Source organism: Hippocampus bargibanti, linkage group LG05, assembly GCF_051943395.1.
Source record: "Hippocampus bargibanti isolate YZ-2025 linkage group LG05, ASM5194339v1, whole genome shotgun sequence".
Taxonomy (NCBI): Eukaryota; Metazoa; Chordata; class Actinopteri; order Syngnathiformes; family Syngnathidae; genus Hippocampus; species Hippocampus bargibanti.
The window spans coordinates 25,763,249-25,786,965 of record NC_142738.1 but is presented as its reverse complement, the minus strand read 5'-3'; the positions used below and the strand labels follow the sequence as shown (position 1 = coordinate 25,786,965).

Below are 23,717 nucleotides of genomic sequence, written 5' to 3'. Positions count from 1 at the left end.
CGACACTTTCAGCAGGTCTTGAAGATTTAGATTGGCTGAACCTCTTCGTTTTTTTTGAAGTGGTACATTTTCACATATTTATTAAAAAATGTTCTGGCGTAAACACTACCATTGCCAGGAACAAAACAATATACAACAAATGGGTCAGGTGAGACAAAATGTGAATACGAATCTGTGTATCTGCTAATACAGGGGTATCCAAAGTCGGTCCTCAAGGGCCGCCGTCCTGCCTGTTTTCCAGCTCTCCCAGGAGCAACGCACCTTATTCAAATCATCAGGACCATTTTGATGCTGCTTCAGAGCTGGCTGATGAGCTGATCATTTGCATCAGGTGTGTTGCTCCTGGGAGAGCTGGAAAACAGGCAGGACAGCGGCCCTCGAGGACCGACTTTGGACACCCCTGGGCTAATAGAATAAATACGGACAAAAATCAACAAAAACACAATCCGTATGAAAAGAAAAAAAAGGAAGAGGTTTCGTTAGCAATAAACGACACCGCCGGAAAAGCAAATTCGATTAGAACAGACTTTCATTAACTTTGTTGGAGAAGGTTTCAAGGCTGCAGAGTTCTGTGTTTCCTTTCTAAACACATTTCTTTTGTTTGTTTGGCAGCAGGCCGGAGAACATTGGGCGAGAACCCAGAGCAAGGGACAAGAAATTCTTATATATATATATATATATATATATATATATATATATATATATATATATATATATATATATATATATATATATATATATATATATATATATAGCCTAACATTTTATTTAATTATCCACACTAATATGTACCTAGTTGCATTTTCTCTCTCTTTTTTCCTGTTTTATTTTAGTTACCATCATCATTTCCACAGCAGTGTCAGAGGAAGCGGGTTGTGTAGGAGAGCAGAGTGGAAGGGGACAGGTTGGAGAAAGGAGAGAGCGGGTGCGACACGGGCTGCTTAGTACAAGCCACATCCTCTGAGGTTGTTGGCGATGATGATATCGGTCACAGCATCAAACACCACCTGGATGTTCCCTGTATCTGTGGCGCAGGTCATGTGACAGTAGATTTCCTTGTTTGGGGAGCGATTCTTGCTCTCAAACTGTGCTTGGATATAAGCTGCAGCATCCTCGTAGGTGTTTGGTCCTGGAGAAAGACAAGAAAGGGAAGACAAGGTGATGCTTAAATCTGTCTCATTTGTACATTGATTTGCACCTGCCCACAGCCTTGCGATGACTCCATTCCGAGGGCATCTGGAGATCCGCAGAATCTAAATATTTCCCTTTGTTGGGCAATAAAAGTTCAGAGATAAGATAAGCAAACCTTTATTTGTCTCACAATGGAGAAATGCCCAATTTACAACAGCCCAATCGTGAAAAGGAGTAGAAAAACCAGATAAATACAGATGGTTGTGTCAGGAAGGGCATCCGATGTAAAAGCTTGGCCAAAACAAACATGCGGATCAAACCTCTAAAGATGGAGGACACTGATTTGCTGTGGCGACCCCTTGATGGGAAAAGCCGAAAGGAAAAGAAGACATAAATAAATGTAATGGATAAAATATAACAACAGGCATATTAACTCATTCACTGCCATTCTCAAATTGATTCGGGAATTGAAAATATGACAGAGCGGCAATCGCAAATTTGTTTGGGTTGTTTTTTTCTTGTTTGGGTACTGATAGAGTGCTGGCCAATGTTTTTTCCCTTGCACAAGGGGGAGCATTTCCCTTTTTCCATATGAGCGCTTTGATCCAGCTTCAGCTGTTGTTAAAGCATTATATAAACCAATATTGATAATATTAAAATATAATAATAATAGTGACCAAAGTGCCAAACATGACATTTTCTGCCACTTTTATTTTATTTTAATTGCCATTTATTTTCAGCCGTGTCATCAAATGAGATGGATTTCCACACACAATTTGACACATGTAATAATTTGTCCTTTTAAAATATGGATGAAGAGTACCTTGACAAATAAAAAGGAACATCTTGAATTTCCGTATTTTCCGGTGTATGAGGTGCACCCAAAGGCCTTGATTTTGTTCCGGAGATGACCCTGCGCCTTATATGGGAAGTCATATTGAGCAGAGGCTGGGGTTACGCACTACTACAAGGGGGGGAATTGAGTCAGTGGCTCAGTATTGCTTTACATATGGGGCGCACCTGCATGTAAGGCGCAGAGTCATCTTTTGAAAAAGAATGGAGGATTTTGGGTGTGCCTTGTACACCGGAAAATATGGTAATTGTTCGGACTTCCACTGTTTGAAATTTACATTGAGTGTTTTCCCTTAATTGCAGGAAATGGAACTAATTCTTGTTGCTAGCACAAAGCCATGATTGTTTTCTGTGGGTTGTTCGTGTACCACGTAGATAATGTTTTTCACTCCCATGAGGGACTTGGCATTTGCCTTTTGTATAGCCGCAGTCATTTATTGCAGATAACTCTAGAACCAAATAAAAACAACAAACATTTTTTTTATGATGAAAGAAGAGAGTCTAAGGTTTCTAACACTGTTCTGAATGTTTATGTAGTCCTAAAACCCAATATTCCGAGGGTCCTGCAATTTGAGTTAAAATGACAAAAACTCTGGCACGACAGTAGACACATTTTTTTGCACATCGCCTGGCAGTGAATGAGCATCTGCTTTGTTTTGGTTTTAGGGCGTTGGTGTATCAGTGAAATGAGGTGACATTTAAACCTTGCTTGCAATTTAAACTCCCACTTTAGTGACAGCAGCAATTTTGGAACCAAACCATCCCGAAATTTGCTTGTGGACTCTGTCAAAAAAGAAAAAATAAAACAGCCGTCTGTATGCATAAAGGATATCAGCATATGCACGGCCAAATATTGTGCGGATTGCCAGCTGGGCAAGCCTCCAGGATGAGATGACTGAGTAAATTGACCTTGGGAATGAAAACAGTATCCAACCATCCATCCATCGCCTAATAGACAGTTTAGTGTTGTGTAGTTTTTATGAGACAGCAACCTGGTCTGCTCTGATCTGTATTCTCTGCTTAAAGAAAGGTATACATGTACATGTATATAATTCTTAAAAGTGGAAACACATTTTTTAACAGTTGATTTTTATCAAACAATGATATGAAATCAACATCCAATTCATTCACTCCACAAGGTTGCGAAGAGGCTTTGATCCATATGAAAGGAAACGCAGAAGGTCACTTTATCACATGAGGGTTTTCAGCAAAACATTTCAACGTTTGTCACCGGTGATGACAAAAGGGCTTGCACTTTGTGGATTTTGTCGGTTGCTGGTCTCCTGCACCTTCATGCATTTAGCGGAGATTCCTCTCACCTGTGTACTCAGGGAAACAGATGCTGAGCGCTGACTTCTTGATCTTCTCTGCAAACAAATCTTTCTTGTTGAGAAAGAGGATGATGGAGGTATCGATGAAGAATTTGTTGTTGCAGATTGAGTCAAACAGCATCAGAGACTCATGCATGCGATTCTGTGGAGGGAGAGCGGAAATTGGTGAGAAGGTTGCATTTTTTCAAATTGAAAATAGATGTGTAGGAACGTGCAAGATGAGTACAGTGAGACCTCAACTTAGAAACACCTTAACTTACAAACTTTTCGTCTTACAAACGTCAAATTTATGAAAATTAAACCTTATGATATGACTAGTTTCATAATACACACCCACCACGGCTGGCGGAATGATCTTCGGCGGAAGCACACGAAAGAACAGCACCAACAGTCCTTATGGAAGGTGACCATCAACGACCATCAAAAGGGTAAATAAAACTTTATTTTACAGCACAGTTTATTTCATTAATTACAGTCCTCATGCAATTCCCTTTGACCTTCGACCTCCAACCCCATTCCATCAAGCCATAAATGACCATCATAAATGTAAATAAAGTGACTTTATGATACAATGCAGTGTATTTCTTTCATTGCAATACAATAGCACATTTATTATACATAGAATAAGGTATGTTGTGTGTAGTTTTAAGGCTTATTTAGTTTGAGTATATTTATTATTATATTATTATTATTATATATTTTTTGAGATACAGACTTTTCACCTTACACACTGTCTGGGAACCAATTAAGTTCGTAAGTTGAGGTCTCACTGTATTGCAAATCGTTTTGGAATGAAGCACAAATAATACAATCCAAGCATCCACAGTAGTCATTCTTTCCATAAGTGTCATGTTTTTGATCCACAAATAGTCTTCACACATGTCAAATTCCTCAGGGTATCCTTTATTAGCATATCAATTGTTTTCTATGACAATGTCAACAAATGCCATCACAAGGGATACATTATTAGTGGTGCTCATATTAATAAAAATGACTTTAGTATGAGTACCTTTATGGTTTAATTACACTTCTTGAGACAGTAAGGCTTTCATGTACCCGATTTGCTACAAGCAGATTTTATGAGAGCAACAAAAGCAAGGATATATATTTTTTTGGGGGCAAATACTCACCCCGCTATAGTGTACTTTGTCGCAAAGAGTTAATTGGAAGAATTGGGAAGAGACTAAGAAGCAAGAGGCCATGCAAAATATGACATCACTGGTAGAGATGCTTGAGAAGCCCTCCCATCTGACTTATGCCGGGAGACCTAGAATTCATCAACAGTCAATAACAGGACTGACAACTATTCATGTTTAAACCTATGGAAATTTGGAGTCCGGACTGAACCCAACATCCATACTTCCGGACTTTATGAGAAAGATGGATTATCCATAGAGAACCCTTACAAGTGCGGGGAAAACATGTAAACTCAACATAGCAAAGCTTTCCACGTAACTCACTGTTCAGCAAAGGACATGTTTTTTAATTAAATTTAGTTGAATTAAAAAGAAATCAAGAAAACGTTTTTAGTTAGAACTTGAATATGAATGATGGATCAGGATAAAAAAAATCAGCAAACAAGATCGCAATCCTGATCATTTGAATCGGGTGTGTTGCAGCAGGGGGCGATGGAAAACGCGCAATCCTGAATTTGAACTCTCTTTGAAAGTAGTTTTGGTTTATCACCAGGACCTGGGATGTCCCACCTAAATGCTGTAGGGCAGGGGTGTCAAAGTCATTTTTTGCCGCGGGCCACATTGTAGTTATGTTTTCCTCTCGAGGGCCGTTATGAATTTGGGGAACCCATTAGAATGTTTAAATCCCTTCAAATATTACATATAGAGCACACAGCAAATTAATGAATAACTCGTTTTCAAATCTGAAGTCAAAAATAATGACTTTTATCGTGGTTGACATCCAAAAATATGAAATTTTGGCTCAGATTCTAGCAATCATCATCGAATTTAACAAGTTAGATTTGCTTTCGCGGGCCGAAAAAAATGATGTGGCGGGCCGGATTTGGCCCGCGGGCCTTGACTTTGACACCTGTGCTGTAGGGGGAGACACCTTTATTTTGGATGGCAGGTCTCAATGATAGTGCACTGGATTCAACACAGCAAACTCGACGTCTCTCTTCCACCTTAATCCCTTTCACTCTGCCTCTCAGAAATGAAATTATGATTTAACTCCTCATAGGTACCAAATCTACCTTACACAAAGCCAACAGTTTCTCCCTCACTATTGACAGTTCAAGCGTGTCCCCCTCCCTTCAGATCAAGAGCCTTAGTGTCATTCTCGAAAGCTCGTTATCTTTCCACTCCCATATAACTAACATAACCCCATATCTGCTTACCTCCACCTACTCAATATCAATCGTCTCCGTCCATCTCTCACCCCTGACTCCACGGCTATTCTTGTCCACAGTCTCGTCACCTCCCACATTGATTGTTGCAATTAACTTCTCCTTGGTGCCCCTCACAAATTTCTCCACAAACTACAACTTGTCCTCAGCCCGGATCATCACCAGAACTCCCTCTTTTTACTACATCACCCCTGTTCTCCAACTGCTCCACTAGCTCCAGGTCAAACTTAGAATTGGCTTCAAAATACATCTTGATACGTTTACAGCCATCCATAACCTGGCCCTCCATACTTATCAGACCTTATTTCTCTACCATCTCATTCCCTCAGATCTTCATCCTCCCTCCACCTCTGTGTGGCTCCTGCCCATCTCAGAACGATGGGGGGCAAATGGCTGCCCCCAAACTCTTGAATTCTCTTCCTCCCAACATCGGTAATATTGATTCTCTTCCCACCTTCAAATCCCATCTCAAAATCCACCTATTCACAATCGCATTCTCCATATAGTTTTATCCTTTGTTCTTATTCCTAATCTTATCTGTGGTTTTATTTATGTCACTGTTTTGTGATTGTAAAGTGTCTTTAAGAGCTTTGAAAGGCGCTTATAAAGAAAATGTATTATTATTATTATTATTATTGTATTTGACTGAGTTCGAAACCAGACAGATTCAGTTCTCTGCAAACCAAACACCGCATCGTCATGGCTGCAAGGCGGTCTTCTATTGCCCATGTCACATATGTGGGTGATTATATCATCCTCAAGGTGTGATATTGCAACTTACCATGTAATTTGCAAATGCTAATGTTATGCATGGACACCAACGAGTCCGTCTTTGTTTCCATAATGTCAAGCACGGCATGCGCACTGAATGTCCTGATTTTAATGCAAATGAGGGAACATTGCTATTATTGGCTATGTTCCATCTCAAAAGGTTCACAATGGTGCAAACGCCCTTTTACGCCAAGTTCTACCTGTGCAACGATGAACAAAACACTAAAAGGAAGAGAACTCCACCCATGCACACAGTTAGCTTTGCGTTTGAAAATAAAGCCCTCAGAGTGAGATTGAGCAGGGCATGATGCTGGCGGGTTGCCAGTTGCCCATTCCTGACCTTGAAACTTCAAGAAAAACACTGAAATTGCCATTGGTAGTGATGCGCCGTCTTGTATGGAGTTGTGCAATGACAGTTCTGACAGTTATTATTTTAAAATATTAATTAAAACGTTACCTTAAGAAGAGAAGACCTGTACAGTTAATAACAATTAGCTAGTTTAAAATGGGAAAGGACAAATTCAATTTCAATAACTGTGTTTCCCGATAGGACAATCTGCTAGTATATCTAAAAATATTTAAAAATAGGCTACGATCAGCATTTCAGGTCCTGTGAAGCCGAAGGCCTCTCCAACAAGTCTACAAAACCCAGTCATAACCTTTTGCGATTTTTACCTCGCAGACTGTTCAAACATATGGCGAAAAATACCATATATTTTTTTAATATAAACTGTACTCTAACATCACAGCAACATTTTACTCTCAAAATATTGCTCCGATATAATTTTATAGTTTTACGCACGTATTACATGGTACATGCCAAGTATCGGTACGGAAGAAACGGATTGGCCAAGCTGCCGACATGAATTACAATGAGGCAAAATTGCCGAAGCGCGTTGCCTCCCATGGATAAATAAAAAAAGTTGGCATGACATTTTTACTGACTCATACCTGGCGATTTAGCCTTCATGTATTTCAAATATAGAAAAGGAAAATAAGAGACACGCAGCAACACACAATGAACCACACAAAAAAATTGAAGCCAACACTTGACACAATTAGAACAGCTGCACATACAAAATAAGGACAAGCTGCATGCACACAAATTGCAATTCCTGCACACATTTCAAAGTTAGTGCTCATGCAAATTCAGTATTTCAAATCTTGATGTATTCATGTTCTTCTCATATCACAAACATTGTTTTGACATTTTGAAACCACATAGCTGTGTTCATGGCAGTGTGTCTGGAAAGGGGTGGATGAGTGAGTGCCTTCTGAATGATTAATCCACTCGTACTGGCTCCACCCATGGTCTCATGGTGTCTCTCACACACTACTTTGTAGTGCTTTGCAGTCAATGGAACATATACACCCACGCAGAAGCACACATCCTTCCCTATACAGTACAATCGACCGCACACTAAGGACTCGTAGCACAAGCACATGTGCAAAGCAGGTGATCAACAGCCTGAGGCAGCTCGGTGTCTAATGAGGACGCGCTATAAATGGAAACTGGAGACGTCATCTACCTGATTCTTAAAATAACAATTTGAATTGATGGAGCTTTATGTATTTTCAATTTATTTTCAGTTTGATCGTTTTTCAAGTAAAATGAATATAGAACGAAAGATAATAAACTATACTGTAGATGCTGCATGCACATTAACACTTTTAGGGACAACGGTTACTATAGTAGACACCTTATCATGTTATCAGGTTAGAGAAGAGGTGGGCAAACTACGGCGTGCAGTACAGATCTTGCCCGTTGGTTTTTTTAATCCGGCCCGCCAAAAGGTTGGTACACAACTGAGGTTTGATGTGGTTGACTACATTCATTTCATTTGGACTTGTAATGACAGGCATTGAAATGTCAGGTGTTACTTCAAGTTGCAGGAGACAGGGAGGGAGAGAGAGAGAGAGAGAGAGAGAGAGAGAGAGAGAGAGAGAGAGAGAGAGAGAGAGAGAGAGAGAGAGAGAGAGAGAGAGAGAGAGAGAGAGAGAGAGAGAGAGAGAGAGAGAGAGAGAGAGAGGGAGGGAGGGAGGGGGAGAGAGAGAGAGAGATATGCATTAAAACGGTGACATGCAAGTGACTCTTGATTGCAGGTTTTTAATTGCGTTAATTGACATTGTGATCACGTAGATCGTGGTATTCAAATGAAGAACATTAATTACGCAGAATAGGAAGTGAGATGTATCTGATTATTCAAAGCTGTTTACAAACTGTGAAACATTCAGGAGAGACTTTGAGTCGGATCATCTGAAATTTATGAGACTTTAAAAAACAAGGATGAGAATGTTTTGACTGTGATCATGTTAAAAACAATTGAAAACTGAAGCGTTCCGTGGCTGGCTTCAAATGTTTGCGCATGACATTAGCTGAGCAATGATGTCATGAGTGGTGATCGCTGCGATCATGGAAAGAAAACCACCAGATCTCTTACTTGTCTCGTAGCAAATAGTGCGAATGGTGTTATATTCTGTATACATATTTTTTATATATTTTTATAAACGTGTACTGCACGCTGCAGTTTTTGGGCAATATAACACTTTGTTGCTTGTGTTGTAACACTTGTATGTCATGAATATACTTGGATGTTCATACCGGACATATACTGTACCGTTGTTGTTACACTGTTCTCATTAATAAAAGTATGTTAATACCTGAATGTTTTTTTTCTGCTGATGTTTTATATGGACTGAAAAACACACCGTTTTTTATATGTACCCTATCTTGTGTTGACCCAGCCCGCCTGTCGAATTTTTGGAATGAATGTGGCCCCCAAGCAAAAAACTTTGCCCACCCCTGGGTTAGAGAGTCCATAAAAGGGTTCATGTCAAGTTCCCTGGTCTCTAATTGACTCTAATCTCATGCAATTTTTTTTCAGTAGGCAGTGAAGGAAGCAACAGCAGCAAGCTGCTCCAACCTACGCGTGAAAACTGCAGTCCCAATTGACAATGTAACCACACAAACACAATGCATTTTTTTTTCACAGCGCGAGTTTGACTTATGAGGCCACAGTTGCAGACAATAAAGAAACAAACACGCGCAGCAGCATCCAATAATGGTAGAATAAGCCCCTGGTGACCCTTGCGTATCAAGTCAATTGTTCCTCTGAAGCACCCTCTGACATATCTCAGGCTTAAGCCTTCACTGGTTTAATGGAGGGCCAGGTAAAAAGACAATTGCTCCTCTAAGTATAATGTGCAAAAATATAGATGGCTTTCATCCAGTCCCCAAAAAAACAAGATAAAATTGTAATTTCAATAAAGAATAAATTAATGTGGAATAGCTGTTGAATAGTATATACCATAGTGCTGACACCAAAAAGACAAAGTGCAATGGTCAACAAATCACTGAATCATGCAGTCAGCATGTTTCTCGAATCCATTTCGACTCAATTTGAAACAACATTCAGTAGTTTGGTAACATCATAGAAATATCAAACAATATCTTAGCCAACTTGAATAGTCCAGCCGTCCAGCATTCCATGCTATCGACCACACTCACATTCCCACACAGGACCAATTTACTGACATATGTACAGTACATGTATTTGGATTGAACCCAAAACTCGACTGATATGAGGTGGCCTCAAAGTTGTGATATCATCAAGCCAGGCCGGAGCAACTGAGGCTATCAGCGGTTATGACATCACTGCACTGGCAGCATCAAAGACAAACTGCATGTTGTTTGTGTCAGTTGCGCAGGTTACATGGGAGTAAACCTCCTTTTTTGGTGACTTGTTCTTGCTCTTGAACTGAGAAGTAATGAAAGAGATTCCTTCCGCATACGTGTTTGGCCCTATGGAGACAGAGACGACAGATATATCATTATTATTGTTATGAAAGTGTTGGAAGTCATGAAAGCTATATTAAGCTTGACTTTGTTTCTATTCAGTCTTTTTTTAACCAACCTGTCTCACCATGATGTCCTGATAAACACAATCTACACATAATAATACATTGTACTAATATGCTTTGAGGATCCGTGCAGCAAATGCAAAAGGAGGGGTTCTATTCTAAAATTAGTGCACATTCATGCGTGTAATTTTTGCCACCACACTCTTGGACGGCCACAAATGAACGAGAGTTCAAAGGAACCAACAGCACATATTGATTCATTTCACACATCTAGTGCACGCCCTGTGGTCCACATCCATAATCGACCGTGACAGTCTGTAAGGCAAGGACTGGATTTGCAGCTTTCCACTTGTTAAAATGCTGTTCGATCGAACCAGATGGTGGTGAGCGGAGTCATCTGTGGGCCAAGTGTCACTAACATATCATTGGCAGCACTGCGCCATGCCTGTTTGCTTCAGTTGAAACACCAGCAGAACATGCGCAGGCCCATCCATGCCAGAAGATGAGGAACGGAAGCGGGAATGATAAGAAGGTGAATGTTCTCTTCCTCACAGTTGATGCTGTTTGGGGCGCCTCGTGACACTTCGTTTTCACAAACTTGCTCTCTGTACTTGTTTCTGCTGTTTCCCTAATTACGCATATGTTCTCTATCTTTCACACTTTCTGTTGTTTGTCCTTGTTCCCGTTGCATCTCTTCAACATGAGCCTGTCAGCTTCTCTCCATTCATCACCGGCATCGGTGAGCACGATTCAGCTAGTATTGGTAATTCATTACATAAATGAATCATGTGAATGCAGTTACACCAATGAACCGTTTAGGTGTAATGTGGATACAATTGTCCCTAAAAGTATTGAGGCACAGAACAGTAGTTCTGTTGTGACTGTTTGTTCCTTGATGTATAATTACACTTAGGTCTTAAACTGGACAGTGACTTTAAACTTGACCGACAAATTGGTGCTGTTGTGAAATCCAGCTTCTTTCATCTTTGGCATCAGGCTAAAATAAAACCTCCTTTCCCATGAGCTCCTTGAAGCAGTAATTCATGCCTTTGTCACATGGTGAGTATAGTTTTTGCTTTTTTTGAATGTGGCTGTGCCGATGACCATTTTGTGTTTTGGAGCCTTTTACTGAGCGAGTTGCTTGTTCTGTAGCCACAAAGGGACATACGTCTTCTTGTGACGGTCCCAAGCCCAGATAAATACAGAGGGTTGTGTCAGGAAGGGCATCCGACGTAAAAGCTTGGCCAAAACAAACATGCAGATCAAACCTCTGAAGATGGAGGACACTGATTTGATGTGGCGATCCCTTGAAGGGAAATGCCGAAAGGAAAAGAAGTCACATCTTGGCTCGATTACTGCAATGTGCTTTACTTTGGAGTCAGCCAATCCTCCCTGAAGCGTCTCCAGCTGGTCCAAAATGCTGCTGCTCGCCTCTTGAGTGGTACTCGTAAGAGGGAGCACATAAGTCCTACTCCGGCATTCTTTCACGGGATCCCGATCCATTTTAGTTATTTTCAAGATATTTGTTTTCAAATCTTTAAAAGGCCTTGCTTAACTCTCAGAGCTCATCCACACTACACACATTCCCACCAGCTCAGGTCTGCTAACCAGACATTATTAGATGTGCCAAAAACCAAACGGAGGCTCAGAGGGGATCGAGCCTTTTCGGTTGCTGGTGCCACTCTCCGGGATGACCTGGCACTGAACATTCGGAAAGCCCCCTCGCTGCCCGTCTTTAAAACCCGTCTAAAAAATATCTTGTACTCTTTGGGAATCGACTTAGCATGATTCCGACTCAATCTTTGTTTTACTCCCTAGTGCTTTCTGCTATCGTTGTCACTGCTTTATTTCCTGCATATGACAGCTGCTCTTGTTAAGCACTTTGTTACAGCTTCAGCTGTTGTTAAAGCGCTATAAAATCAACGAAATTTATTATTATTATTAGTAGTATTATTATTACTATTATTATGTATTGTGTTGTATCATTTGCAAGGCCTACACTATTTATTTTGTTATATCTGCCCGAGTATACAAGTGTGAATTACTCAGTTACAATGACTGCGAGTGTCAACTCACTTTTGTGCCATTTGCATACAGTTCTGTAGTTTGTATTTTCGAAGCTCATGACTTTTACTTTGTAACTTACATTCCATGTTTGTTTTTGCATCCTAATAGCTGTGGTGTTTTAAGTGTATCTGTAATTAGAGTAAAAATAAAACCACATCTGTTGAAATGAATGAGCCTGTGTTGTGTCTCAGAGCAGCATTGTAGAAACCACCTGAATTTAACGATGTCGCTCCTGCAGTTTTAATTGAACATGAAAAAAAATGTAGTTCTAGTGTGTCATTCAAAGTGTGAAACTAAAACTAAAATGACATGAAGGGGATTGTCGATAAAATATTTTTGCTGTCATACTGTATGTGGACATACCGGTTACTCAGGTGAGCAAGTGGACATTGGCAGCTTGCTGATTTTGTTTTCAAAAAATGTCGTTTTGTTCAGGAAGAGTGCCGCTAAATCAAAGGTATAACATTAAACCACTCTTTAAACCACTTGCTGTTATTGATAGAAGTAAACTTCTTCAGAGATTCAGCTTTGCGATTTTGCTGGAGACAAAGAACATTTTACAGGTTGTTTCATTCAAACTCACGTACCCCAAAGAGTCATCCAGCAAATGGAAATCCGTGCTTGCAAAAAACAACAATAACAACAACTAAATTATATCAAGAAAACGCAGCAAAGTGAATTACCATATTTCCGGTGTATATGCCACACCCAAAAGCCTTGATTTTCTTCAAAAGATGACCCTGTGCCTTACATGCAGGTGTGCCTTATATGTGAATTTAATTTTGAGCCACAACAGGTCTCGCAACTTCTGTCAGCAGCCACGACTCCATCTACCCCTGAAGAAGAAGTCGTGGGTACCCCCAGCCTCTACTGTAGCACCTTATAATGTGGTGTGCCTTATATTTGGAAAACCTTTATATATTAAATTTGGAAAACTTTTTTCATTCATTGAAGGTGTGCCTTATAATTCGGTATGCCTTCTACAAGGAAAACGTTTTAGAATACACCATTCATTGGGGATGCACCTTATCCTCCGGTATTATATTTGGAAAGCATTTCTATATGTATATATTATATTTGGATACATATTGTCATTAATTGAAGGTGCGCCTCATAGTACGGTGCGCCTAATGGAAAACGTTTGGAACTACAACATTGATTGGATGTGCACCTTATACTCCGGTGCACCTTATACCCCGGAAAATTGGGTACTGCAAATTCCCAAATTAGAGACACTGTTAGATTAGCGAGAGAACACATGCAGGAAAATACCTGCCTATAATAACTAAAAGTAGTATGTACACACATGCACGCACGCACACACACGCACACACACACACACACACACACACACACACACACACACACACACACACACACACACACACACACGCACGCACGCACGCACGCACGCGCACACACACACACACACACACACACACACAGTAAAGCTTGATGCGGGATGTCAAGGATAGAGGATATAGTGCAAATGAGATCACTCAATTAAGACACAAACACAAGAAGATCCACTTTTCCAAGGGGACATACCTGTGATGGTGGGAGGAGAATCTGTGGAACATCTGAAAGTTGATTGCTTTGACAGGATGGCCAAGGGTGAGAGTAGTGGAAGGTACCAAAAATGCTGCAAGGTGGAGCTCAAAAGCAGGAAGCAGAATGCAAGCGAAAACACAACACACACTTTCCCGGATGTGTGTCTTTTATGTGTGTATGTGTGTTTGTCTGTCTAAAGAGAGAATATATATACACATCACACATCAAAGACAGAGGAAAACAAATGAGACCACTTTTCCAAAATGACCTCAAAATCTAAAATATAAAATAACTGTTTTTGTGCACAGAGTATCTACATGTATCTCTTTTTTAAAAAAACATTTGACACATTGATCACAATGTAACCCTTTCAGGCACCTTGTATCCGGATAACATGATACACTGTCCACTGTCATAATAGCTGTCCCTGCATGGGTTTATAATATGCTACTCGCCTTAATTTACATGGTTGCTGCCACAAAGTGAGAAAAAAGGTGAGCAATCAAAAGTTACAAATCTGCATACAACTCCATAAATGTGTGTTTCTTTATAAAAAACCTTCCTGTGAGTGAAGATATGTTTTAAAGGCACCTATAAATGCTCCCATTCCACCCAGAAATGCTCTACCCAAAATACAATTGGCATTTCAATGACCCAACTCCACCAGGAGCGATATAAACAGAATAACTTTACACTGGGAGGAAGTGAAACAGGCATCTTCTTCCCTTTCATGTCCTGCTTCTCCCAAAGGAGAAGAATAACTTCTTCTTCACATGACCACTGAAGTGCACTTACTTCACAAAGGAAGCAAAACAAAAGTAAAATATATTTTTGTTTGCTTCTCAAATATCTTTGCAACTCTCACTGAGTGGTCCTCCGTCCTTTCTTTCCTCTCAAAATGCAGCACATGAGATGGATGTGTCTGATAAAGTTGTGAGTGAAGCATCCCGGATCTTTTCCTCGGGCTGTCATGATAAATTCACACGAGCGCTTGTTCTTTAATAATTACACCTCTTTGATCAGCACACTGGCTCATTAAAGTAGACGTGCCATATATCAGTCTCATGGGTAACCAACCACATGCTTAATTAAAGCATTGTAGGTGCTGGACCGCACGCGAAGCTGCTGAGGTGAGGTTGCTGGGAATTGAAACAAACTGTCCCTGTGTGGTTGTTTTTCATTACTGGACAATTTGAGACAAGAAGTAAGCGCCTTATTTCATGTTGGGGAAGGATAGTGACAATTGGGAATAGGGTGGCAGATCACTATAACACATTGTCTTCTGTCCAACATGATTGCAGTCATCTTAAAAAAAGAAAATAAAATAAAAATAGCACAGCGGTTGACATTTACAGAGAATGCAATTGTCAACATCAGCCCAAGAGGAGACTTTGCGGCACTCCCAACTCACAAGGAGGCATGAAGACATCTGTGTAAATAGAGCGGCTACTGAGCACTAATTCTCAGTGGATACACGTCAAGTCTATAAATATCAACCAGCATGCATCATATTCAAATTAGCCTCTTTGTTTTAGGGCATATGACATCGGCATCAGGAGCACATCACAGTATGTTGTCTACACATCCACCTCATCTACATCTACACTTACCAGCACCTAGCTGTAAATAAATAGTGACATCGTAGGGCATAAGCATGCCATGACATCATGAAGACAAAGGTCTTCCATAACTTCACATATTGTTTGGTCGAAAAAGTGACTTAGTGAACATTTCATCCAAACGGCAATTGGGAAATACGCTAAAACTCCACAACAGTCGGACAATTGCCCAGTGACCGGGTCTGCGTTTTTTTCTTCTCCTTATTCCTTTATCAACGGTGTCTTCAAATGGCCAAGCATGTGTTGTCAGAGTGTACACTTGTTGTCTAACCACATCATCACAATGAGCCAATCAAACTTTGAGTTTGCCAGAAGCAATTTGTGTCTCTCACCAAGTTTCTAAGTCAGTTCATATGAACGGATTGACTAGTTCTTTTCTCGTCACATAGAAAGCTATTCAAAGCTATTGCGTTTCATTTGTTGCTTTAATAACGCAATGGCAAAAGATAAATAATTATATTCTGTGACCAAACATCCACTGAACCGGGGTCCAGAACTTGCCAGCCAGCCCAGAATGTTTCAGAGTTAAAGGAAGGCAGCAGTGCAATTGCACATTATTCGAATGTATGAAGAAATTGAGTGCAGAGTGCGCATACACTGGGGGGAGATTTAAACATGATTGATTGAGCATTAAAAAAAGGAAGAAAGAAAGAGAAAACTTCAGTCCGTCATGTCGATGGATTTATTTTGATCACAGTGTAGAAGTTGTTAAAAAAATGAGTACGGTATCAGATACATACTAGCAGTACATTTTTATTATTGCCCCCCGGCTCGCCGCCTGTATGTTGGGATTCACCCCGGTAGACGAAAGGGTTGCTTCCCTCCGCCTTCGGGTGGAGGGACGGGTTCTGACTGTTGTCTGTGCATATGCACCAAACAGCAGTTCAGTGTACCCATCCTTTTTGGAGACCTTAGGGGGTGTGCTGGAGCGCGCTCCCCCTGGGGACCCCCTTGTTCTGCTGGGTGATTTCAATGCTCATGTGGGCAACGACAGTGAGACCTGGAGGGGCGTGATTGGGAGGAATGGCCCCCCCGAGGAGTGGTGTTTTGTTATTGAACTTCTGTGCTCGACACGGATTGTCTATAACAAACACTTTATTCAAACATAAGGGTATCCGTACGTGCACGTGTCACCAGGACACCCTTGGTCGCAGTTCGATGATTGACTTTATAGTTGCATCATCGGATTTGCGGCCTCATGTTTTGGACACTCGAGTGAAGAGAGGGGCGGAGCTGTCAACTGATCACCACCTGGTGGTGAGTAGGCTCCGTTGGTGGGGGAAGATGCCAGGCCGACCTGGAAGACCCAAACGTGTTGTGAGGGTTTGCTGGGAACGTCTGGCGGAATCCCCTGTCAGAAGGAGTTTCAACTCCCACCTCCGGCAGAACTTTACACATGTCCTGGGGGAGGTGGGGGACATTGAGTCCGAATGGACCATGTTCCGTACCGCCTCTGCTGAGGCGGCAAATCAGAGTTGTGGCCGTAAGGTGGTTGGTGCCTGTCGTGGCGGCAACCCCCGTACTCGCTGGAGGACACCATTAGTAAGGGATGCCGTAAAGCTGAAGAAGGAGTCCTACAGGGCCTATATAGCCTGTGGGACCCCTGAGACAGCTGACAGGTATCGATTAGCCAAGCGGAATGCAGCCTCGGTGGTCGCCGGGCAAAAACACGGGCATGGGAAGAGTTCGATGAGGCCATGGAAGCCGCCTTTCGGGCCGCTTCGTGGAAATTCTGGTCCACCATCCGGCGTCTCAGGAAGGGAAAGCAGTGCACCACTAACACTGTGTACAGTGAGGATGGCGCGCTGCTGACGTTGACTCGAGACGTCGTGAACCGGTGGGCAGAGTACTTCGAAGACCTCCTCAACAAGGTGGGCTCTCCGATCTCTGTGGCTGAAGTCACCGAGGTGGTTAAAAAGCTCCTCGGTGGCAAGGCCCCGGGGGTGGATGAGATCCGACCGGAGTTCCTAAAGGCTCTGGATGTTTGTGTGGCTTTCGTCCCAGCCGCGGAACAGTGGACAAGCTCTACACCCTTAGCAGGGTCCTCGAGGGTGCATGGGAATTCGCCCAACCAGTCTACATGTGCTTTGTGGACTTGGAGAAAGCGTTTGACCGAGTCCCTCATGGAGTTCTGTGGAAGGTGCTTCGGGAGTATGGGGTACAGGAACGCCTGATACGGGCCTAATTTCATAATGGCGCAACTGAAAAAAATCTGAGGTTGCGCCATGTTCAACCTGTTGATGGAGAATAGAAAAAGTCTCCTCGTCTCCCAAGCCTTGCTCAAAAGGAGACACAAGTCTACGTCTCAAGCCAATAAGAGATAGTAAAGGGTGGGCGTCTGTGTAAGCTCTCAGTCGTACAGGAGTGGTCCATCGATGAGAAGGTTTCTTCAGCCGTCATCTGTACAAAAGTGAAGGTTTCGGACGTTTCGCCTCCTATCCATCAATCAAACTTTGAGTTTGCCAGAAGCAATTTGTGTCTCTCTCACCAAGTTTCTAAGTCAGTTCATATGAATGGACTGACTAGTTCTTTTCTCGTCATATAGAAATCCATCGGATAGGAGGCGAAACGTCCGAAACCTTCACTTTTGTACAGATGACGGCTGAAGAAACCTTCTCATCGATTAAAGGGTGGGCGGAAATTCCTCTGATTGGCAATTGCATGATATTATTGCATTTGTTTGTTTGTTCTTCACGTCATTAAACACTCAACATTGTTGGCTACTCACTTCCATGGGTAAGCACATGCAATTCCATCTTTATTTCATGTATCAAGAAGGCCGGCATACATACACGGCGAAACGTCAGAAACCTTCAAATTTGTACAGATGACTGCTGAAGAAACCTTCTCATCGATGGACCACTCCTGTACGACTGAGAGCTTACACAGACGTATACACGGCGTGATGAAATAAAAACTATATGGGATAATATAATTGTGGTCTGCAGAACGGAGAGCTTCTAATCACGGCCAAAACGGAGAAGTGAAGTATCGGTGTGACTCTGGTAAGTATATTGACAATACTGACAGCCCTGAAACTGTGAGCATTGTCGTCATGCTGCAAGCCAAATCCTGTCTTATACCACACTAAAAAAAAAAAAAAAAAAAAACACTTTGTGATCAGATGGTTCATCATTTACTAGTCAATGTTGTGTAAAATAAAATGTTTCCCTTTAGTAATATTAACACTGTAATGCTGCGATGGTCAATGCGGTTGAAAAATTTGATGCACCTCATTTTAGTGCTGATGCAACCAAGAAGAAATATTGGCTGCAGCGATGCAATCAGCTATAAAAAGCTCGTCTAGAGGTTGGTTGTGAAGTAGAGTACACCCTCGTGTGGTTGCCGCTGAATCAAAGGGATAACATTAAAGTAATAGACCATTGATTATATCTGACATTCTCAAAACTATTGAATGCACATGCATGATAGTTAATGTTTCAGTACTTTTTGCATAAGCTGCTGGTTTCGAAAAAAGGAAGCCAATTTGCCTACATGCTCATTATATGACAAACCTTTTTGTGCGTAATGTATATAGTATATTAGTATATAATTAGATGCTGAAAAGCCCCATAAATGCAACCCCCCCCAAAAAAAAAACATGCTGAATTTACACACACAGATGTTGTAATGGTGTTTGAACCCCACTCTCCTCACTATGAGGCAGATGTGTAGACATCCCATGCCAAGTTTTTCAGAAGACTTTTGAAATAAATATGTACATTGTAAAGGTGAATAACATCAATTCTCTTCCCACCTTCAAGTCCCATCCCAAAACCCACCTATTTAAAATTGCATTTTCTGTGTATTTATAATTGTATTTTATTTATTGCATTCTATTTGTGATTATATGTTATTTATTATAGTACTGATGCTTGTCTGTGACTGTAAAGTGTCCTTGAGAGCTTTGAAAGGCGCTTAAAATGTAATGTATTATTATTATTATTATTATTATTATTATTATTATTATTATTATTATGGAGATACTCATAAATTGTTTGGAATTCTGAAAGAGCAATCCATAGTGGCGGCCATATTCCATCCCTTATTGGCCTGATCTTTATGGCGACAATAATCTTTCTTGCTCCTTAGCATGCTTTTTTTTTTAAACAGCTTACAACCCATTACGTTTGTGTCCGTATTGACTTTATGTGTTTTTTAGAGTGTACATGTTGTATTCTGATTGTATGTCCTGATTGGCTAAGATATCGTAAACCAATTTGAATCCATCTCCCCTATGCCATGTGTCCCGTATTACACTGCATAGGTCAATTTGACGCACGATATCACAAGAGTGTTAAAACAGGTCATCACCTTTTTTTCTCCTCAATGATATTAACAATAAAAATGAATAAGTACAACAATAATGAAAATACCAGTTAAAAGGCATCGCTCTACTCGTCACCTTGTTTTCCCTGGATAATGGTCTATGTAACCACTGAGCAGGAATTGGTTTGGGTAAGTGCTACGTATAGGTTACTGAGAGATGCATTTCAATGTAAGTCCTCTTAATGGCAGGACTGCAGTTGCACTGTTTCATGTTCAGTCCGTGTCAGTATTTTTCCCCTTCACATCCTGTATTTGTTGTCTGATTTGTTTCTTAACGTTCACTGTATGTATTTGTGCATGTTTGAGCTGATGCTGCGATTACATATAGAGTATCTTATGTGAGTCAAGTGAGGGATAAATATGTAACTTGGTCACTTCAACAACATACAGTAGTGAGTAAATCAAGAGTAATTAACACTCAAAAGTGATAGGGGCATTCAGGTGAGGATGTGTGCTTACCGTAGTCTCATCTTCGTGCAACACCTGGTCGTACCCACTTAGTGCAACGCAGAAAATGATGGCAGTGACATCCTCAAAACAATGGATCCATTTCTTCCTCTCGGACCTCTGGCCTCCGACATCAAACAGCCTGATAAATGGAAAGAAGAGTACATTTCTATGTTTAGCGATTGCGAAACTTCGTCAGTCTCAGTTATTGGTCACTTTGCATGACGGACAGGTCTGATAGCTTGGCTTCAACATAATATATTCAATCAAATATTTTTGAAATTTATTGAAAATGAAATTTGTTTGTAATTGAGGTAGTGCGGCTTTATTGACTTTTATGAGTCTATTTCAATGTTCTGAAGGCCTGGTTCAGAATCTAACTTTTTGGCTTTAATTGGTGTTTTTTTAATGTTTATTTCCAACATCTCGAACGGTATGTTAAATTATTTGAAAACCCAATAGTGTATATCAGTGTGAATGCATGTTTGAAAGCTTGTCTGTCTATTTGTGCCCAGAATTTGATGAGGCACAACATGCGCCTGGCTCTTGTCTCATGACTTCTTTTTTTTACTTTCTCCTCACAAAGTGAATTATTTGTGCCTCCTTTCTTATTCGCTACCGATCAATTATGCAGTGCAACTGAAAACTGAAGCAAATTTGAAGTGTTATGATTTCCACATATGATAGAAGCATGTTTGATGTTCTAATTTTGCACCACAAACAATGAGCTGGCATTTGTGGCTGAAGAATGAAACTCATTTGTTTTTTTGTAAGCAACACCCCTAAGAGTGTGTGTTACTTGGGGATGATATGAACTTACCCTACTTATTGTTATTTCTTACCCGAGGAGGATAAATGAGACACCTGTTTGATGTTTTTTGTCTTTTTCGTCTTTGTTTTTTCTTTTTTTAACTGAACTACACATACGCTTTCGAAAGAAACCCAAAAACAATGGCCTGTATGCTAGCTTTCTTTATGTCATTTGATGCAGTGGGGGGCTTTTTATTTTTTTTAATAGTGGTTTATTTTCTGTGGGCAGAGAATCAAGCGGAAACGGCCAGTTTAATGTGCACAATAACGTCATTCTGATAACATATAGGGAATGCCTAATTGAGAGTTTCGGCTATTCTCTCTGTCAAACCACTCTGCCACCTCCTCTTGACCTATTTAGCATTGATTGTAACACTCGAGTTCCACTCGAGATATTTCACATTCCTGTCTCGATTCTGAATCATGAGACAGTAATGGAATGTGGGCTCAATAAGGCAGTATGTTACCTGCAGTTTAATTTGGGATGGATCACTCCCATCTATTCTATGCTTTGAGTCCAGTTGGAAGTATCCTCCAAGTGAAGAAATGAATGCAACCATGTTATATATTACATGGGGAGAATGATAGGAAGGCTGATGGGCTCTAGATCAGTCCGATCATCCTGAGGCTTCCTCTTCACTGCCATAGTGCCATGTAATAGCAACAGAACCGAAACGATTTTGTGATCTCAATAGAACGCGTTAACTATAGCACTGACTTGAGTTTATTGACAAAATGTTCAAACTTCATGTTATAACTGAGCGTTTGGACGCAGACAACATAATCTTACTGTGTGTGCTATGTTGATGTACACTTAGTATTCACAACATTTGGGACAGCAGTTACCACAATGGACATCTTATCATGTAATCAGTTTACAGAGGGCATGAAAGGGTTAATGAAGTCCAATATACCAGTTGAAAAAAAAATATGAGTTTATGTGATTTTCACTGTCAGAAAGCTATGGATTAAATATTATGTTCTTTAATACTGGTGCAGAACTGCATTGTATCGTGCTGGGAGATCTTTCAAAGTCATTTGGCGATTCAGTTGAACTCATACCTGAAGTGGAGGTTTTTGAAGGTAAAGTGTGTCTCCACAATGCCCGTGGTCTTCACTCGGGTCCTCAAAATGTCCTGCTCTGTTGGCTGGTAGTCGGCAGCGCCAATCCGATCTAGGCTGTCTAGATAGCTGCAAAATAAGATACATACAGTATTATTAATTTCCAGTATTCTCCATGGTAATATTTATACTCTTTCATGTGGATCAACATCAAAATTGATATCAAACAAGTTATCCAATGATTTGGATCCTTTCAAAAGAATGAACATTGGTTTCCCCAAAGAAACTTAAATATTCATTGAGCCAATATTTGACTTATGTGAACCCTCAGATTCAGCGAGCAACAAATATTTTAAGAGAAGTACAGAATGAAATGAAACAGCTGAATGACTGGACTTTTGCAACATTTAATCTGTTTACTGATCATGAAATGGCCCTATGTGCCAGTTTCTTGTGATTTATGTTCAAATACAACATTTCAATCCCTCTGCACAAAACAGTATTCAAGATATCCATCCATCCATCCATCCATCCATCCATCCATCCATCCATCCATCCATCCATTTTCTAATCTGCTTATTCTCACAAGGGTCCCTGCGACCCTTATGCGTGTGCTGGTGCCCCCGCTGTCTTCGGGAAGTAGGCAGGCTATACTTTGAACTGTCTGACATTCAATTGCAGGGCAAACAGAGATGAACAACTTTAATCGGGCAATTTAGATTGTTCCATTCACCTGCCATGCATGCTTTCGGAATGTGGCAGGAAACTGGAATACCCGGAGAAAACCCACACAGACACGGGAAGGCATGCAAACACCACAAAGGAAGACTGAAGCCTTATTCAAGAAATGCCTTTTTTGTTTTGTATGGCCAAACAAATGAACAAGAACATTGAGATTAACCATGTATTGTGTACAAACCTTAAGATAATTCATGTGTTTAAATAATATGCTGATACAAAAAAATCTAATACCATCGGTCTGAATAGAATTTATTTCATTCATATCACAAATTGTAAGAAGGGTGAAGTTCTTCACCTCTGCAGTTAACGTTCAAAAATGTTGACGTTGTCATTGCTTTTCAGCAAGCTGATAGACAGTTAACGCAGTAAGATTGAAGAGCTGTGACGACGACAAGGAGATATCCATCCATCTTGTGGAACAAATTTATGAATGTATTTATAACGGACTGTGTGGTTTCAGCACCGTTAGACGGATGCTGACTTACCTCCGGGTAAATGGAAAAGGACAAGATGGAGAAATGGTGATTCATGCGTGCACACAGACATGCACGCACTTGCATTTGTTCTGAGTTTCAGGTTGATTGACATGGACAGGAATAAATTGTACACTGAAGAATGAAGATAAACTTAGATATTATGTGAAAATCATCAAGCAAATATTCATTTGAGACAGAATAGTGATTTCACTTTGATTCCCTTCTGATACATGTTAGTAATTAACAGCAGACTATTTTAGTTATGTCCTAAAAAAGCAGGAAGGATGCAGGACAATCCAATCATAGG

General features: G+C 40.7%; 1 protein-coding gene across 1 annotated transcript in view; it reads right to left on the bottom strand.

Annotated features, from left to right (window-relative positions):
- Window positions 1-757: 757 nt before the first annotated feature.
- Window positions 758-23,717, bottom strand: part of LOC148898327 (guanine nucleotide-binding protein G(o) subunit alpha) — a 112,495-nt gene continuing 89,535 nt past the window's right edge. The window contains exons 5-8 of the mRNA XM_088997488.1: window positions 22,194-22,322; window positions 20,334-20,463; window positions 3,303-3,456; window positions 758-1,129 (exon numbers count right to left, since the gene is read on the bottom strand). Coding sequence (XP_088853614.1) covers window positions 942-1,129; window positions 3,303-3,456; window positions 20,334-20,463; window positions 22,194-22,322 — 601 coding nt within the window. The 3' untranslated portion in view covers window positions 758-941. The remainder of the gene's footprint in view (window positions 1,130-3,302; window positions 3,457-20,333; window positions 20,464-22,193; window positions 22,323-23,717) is intronic.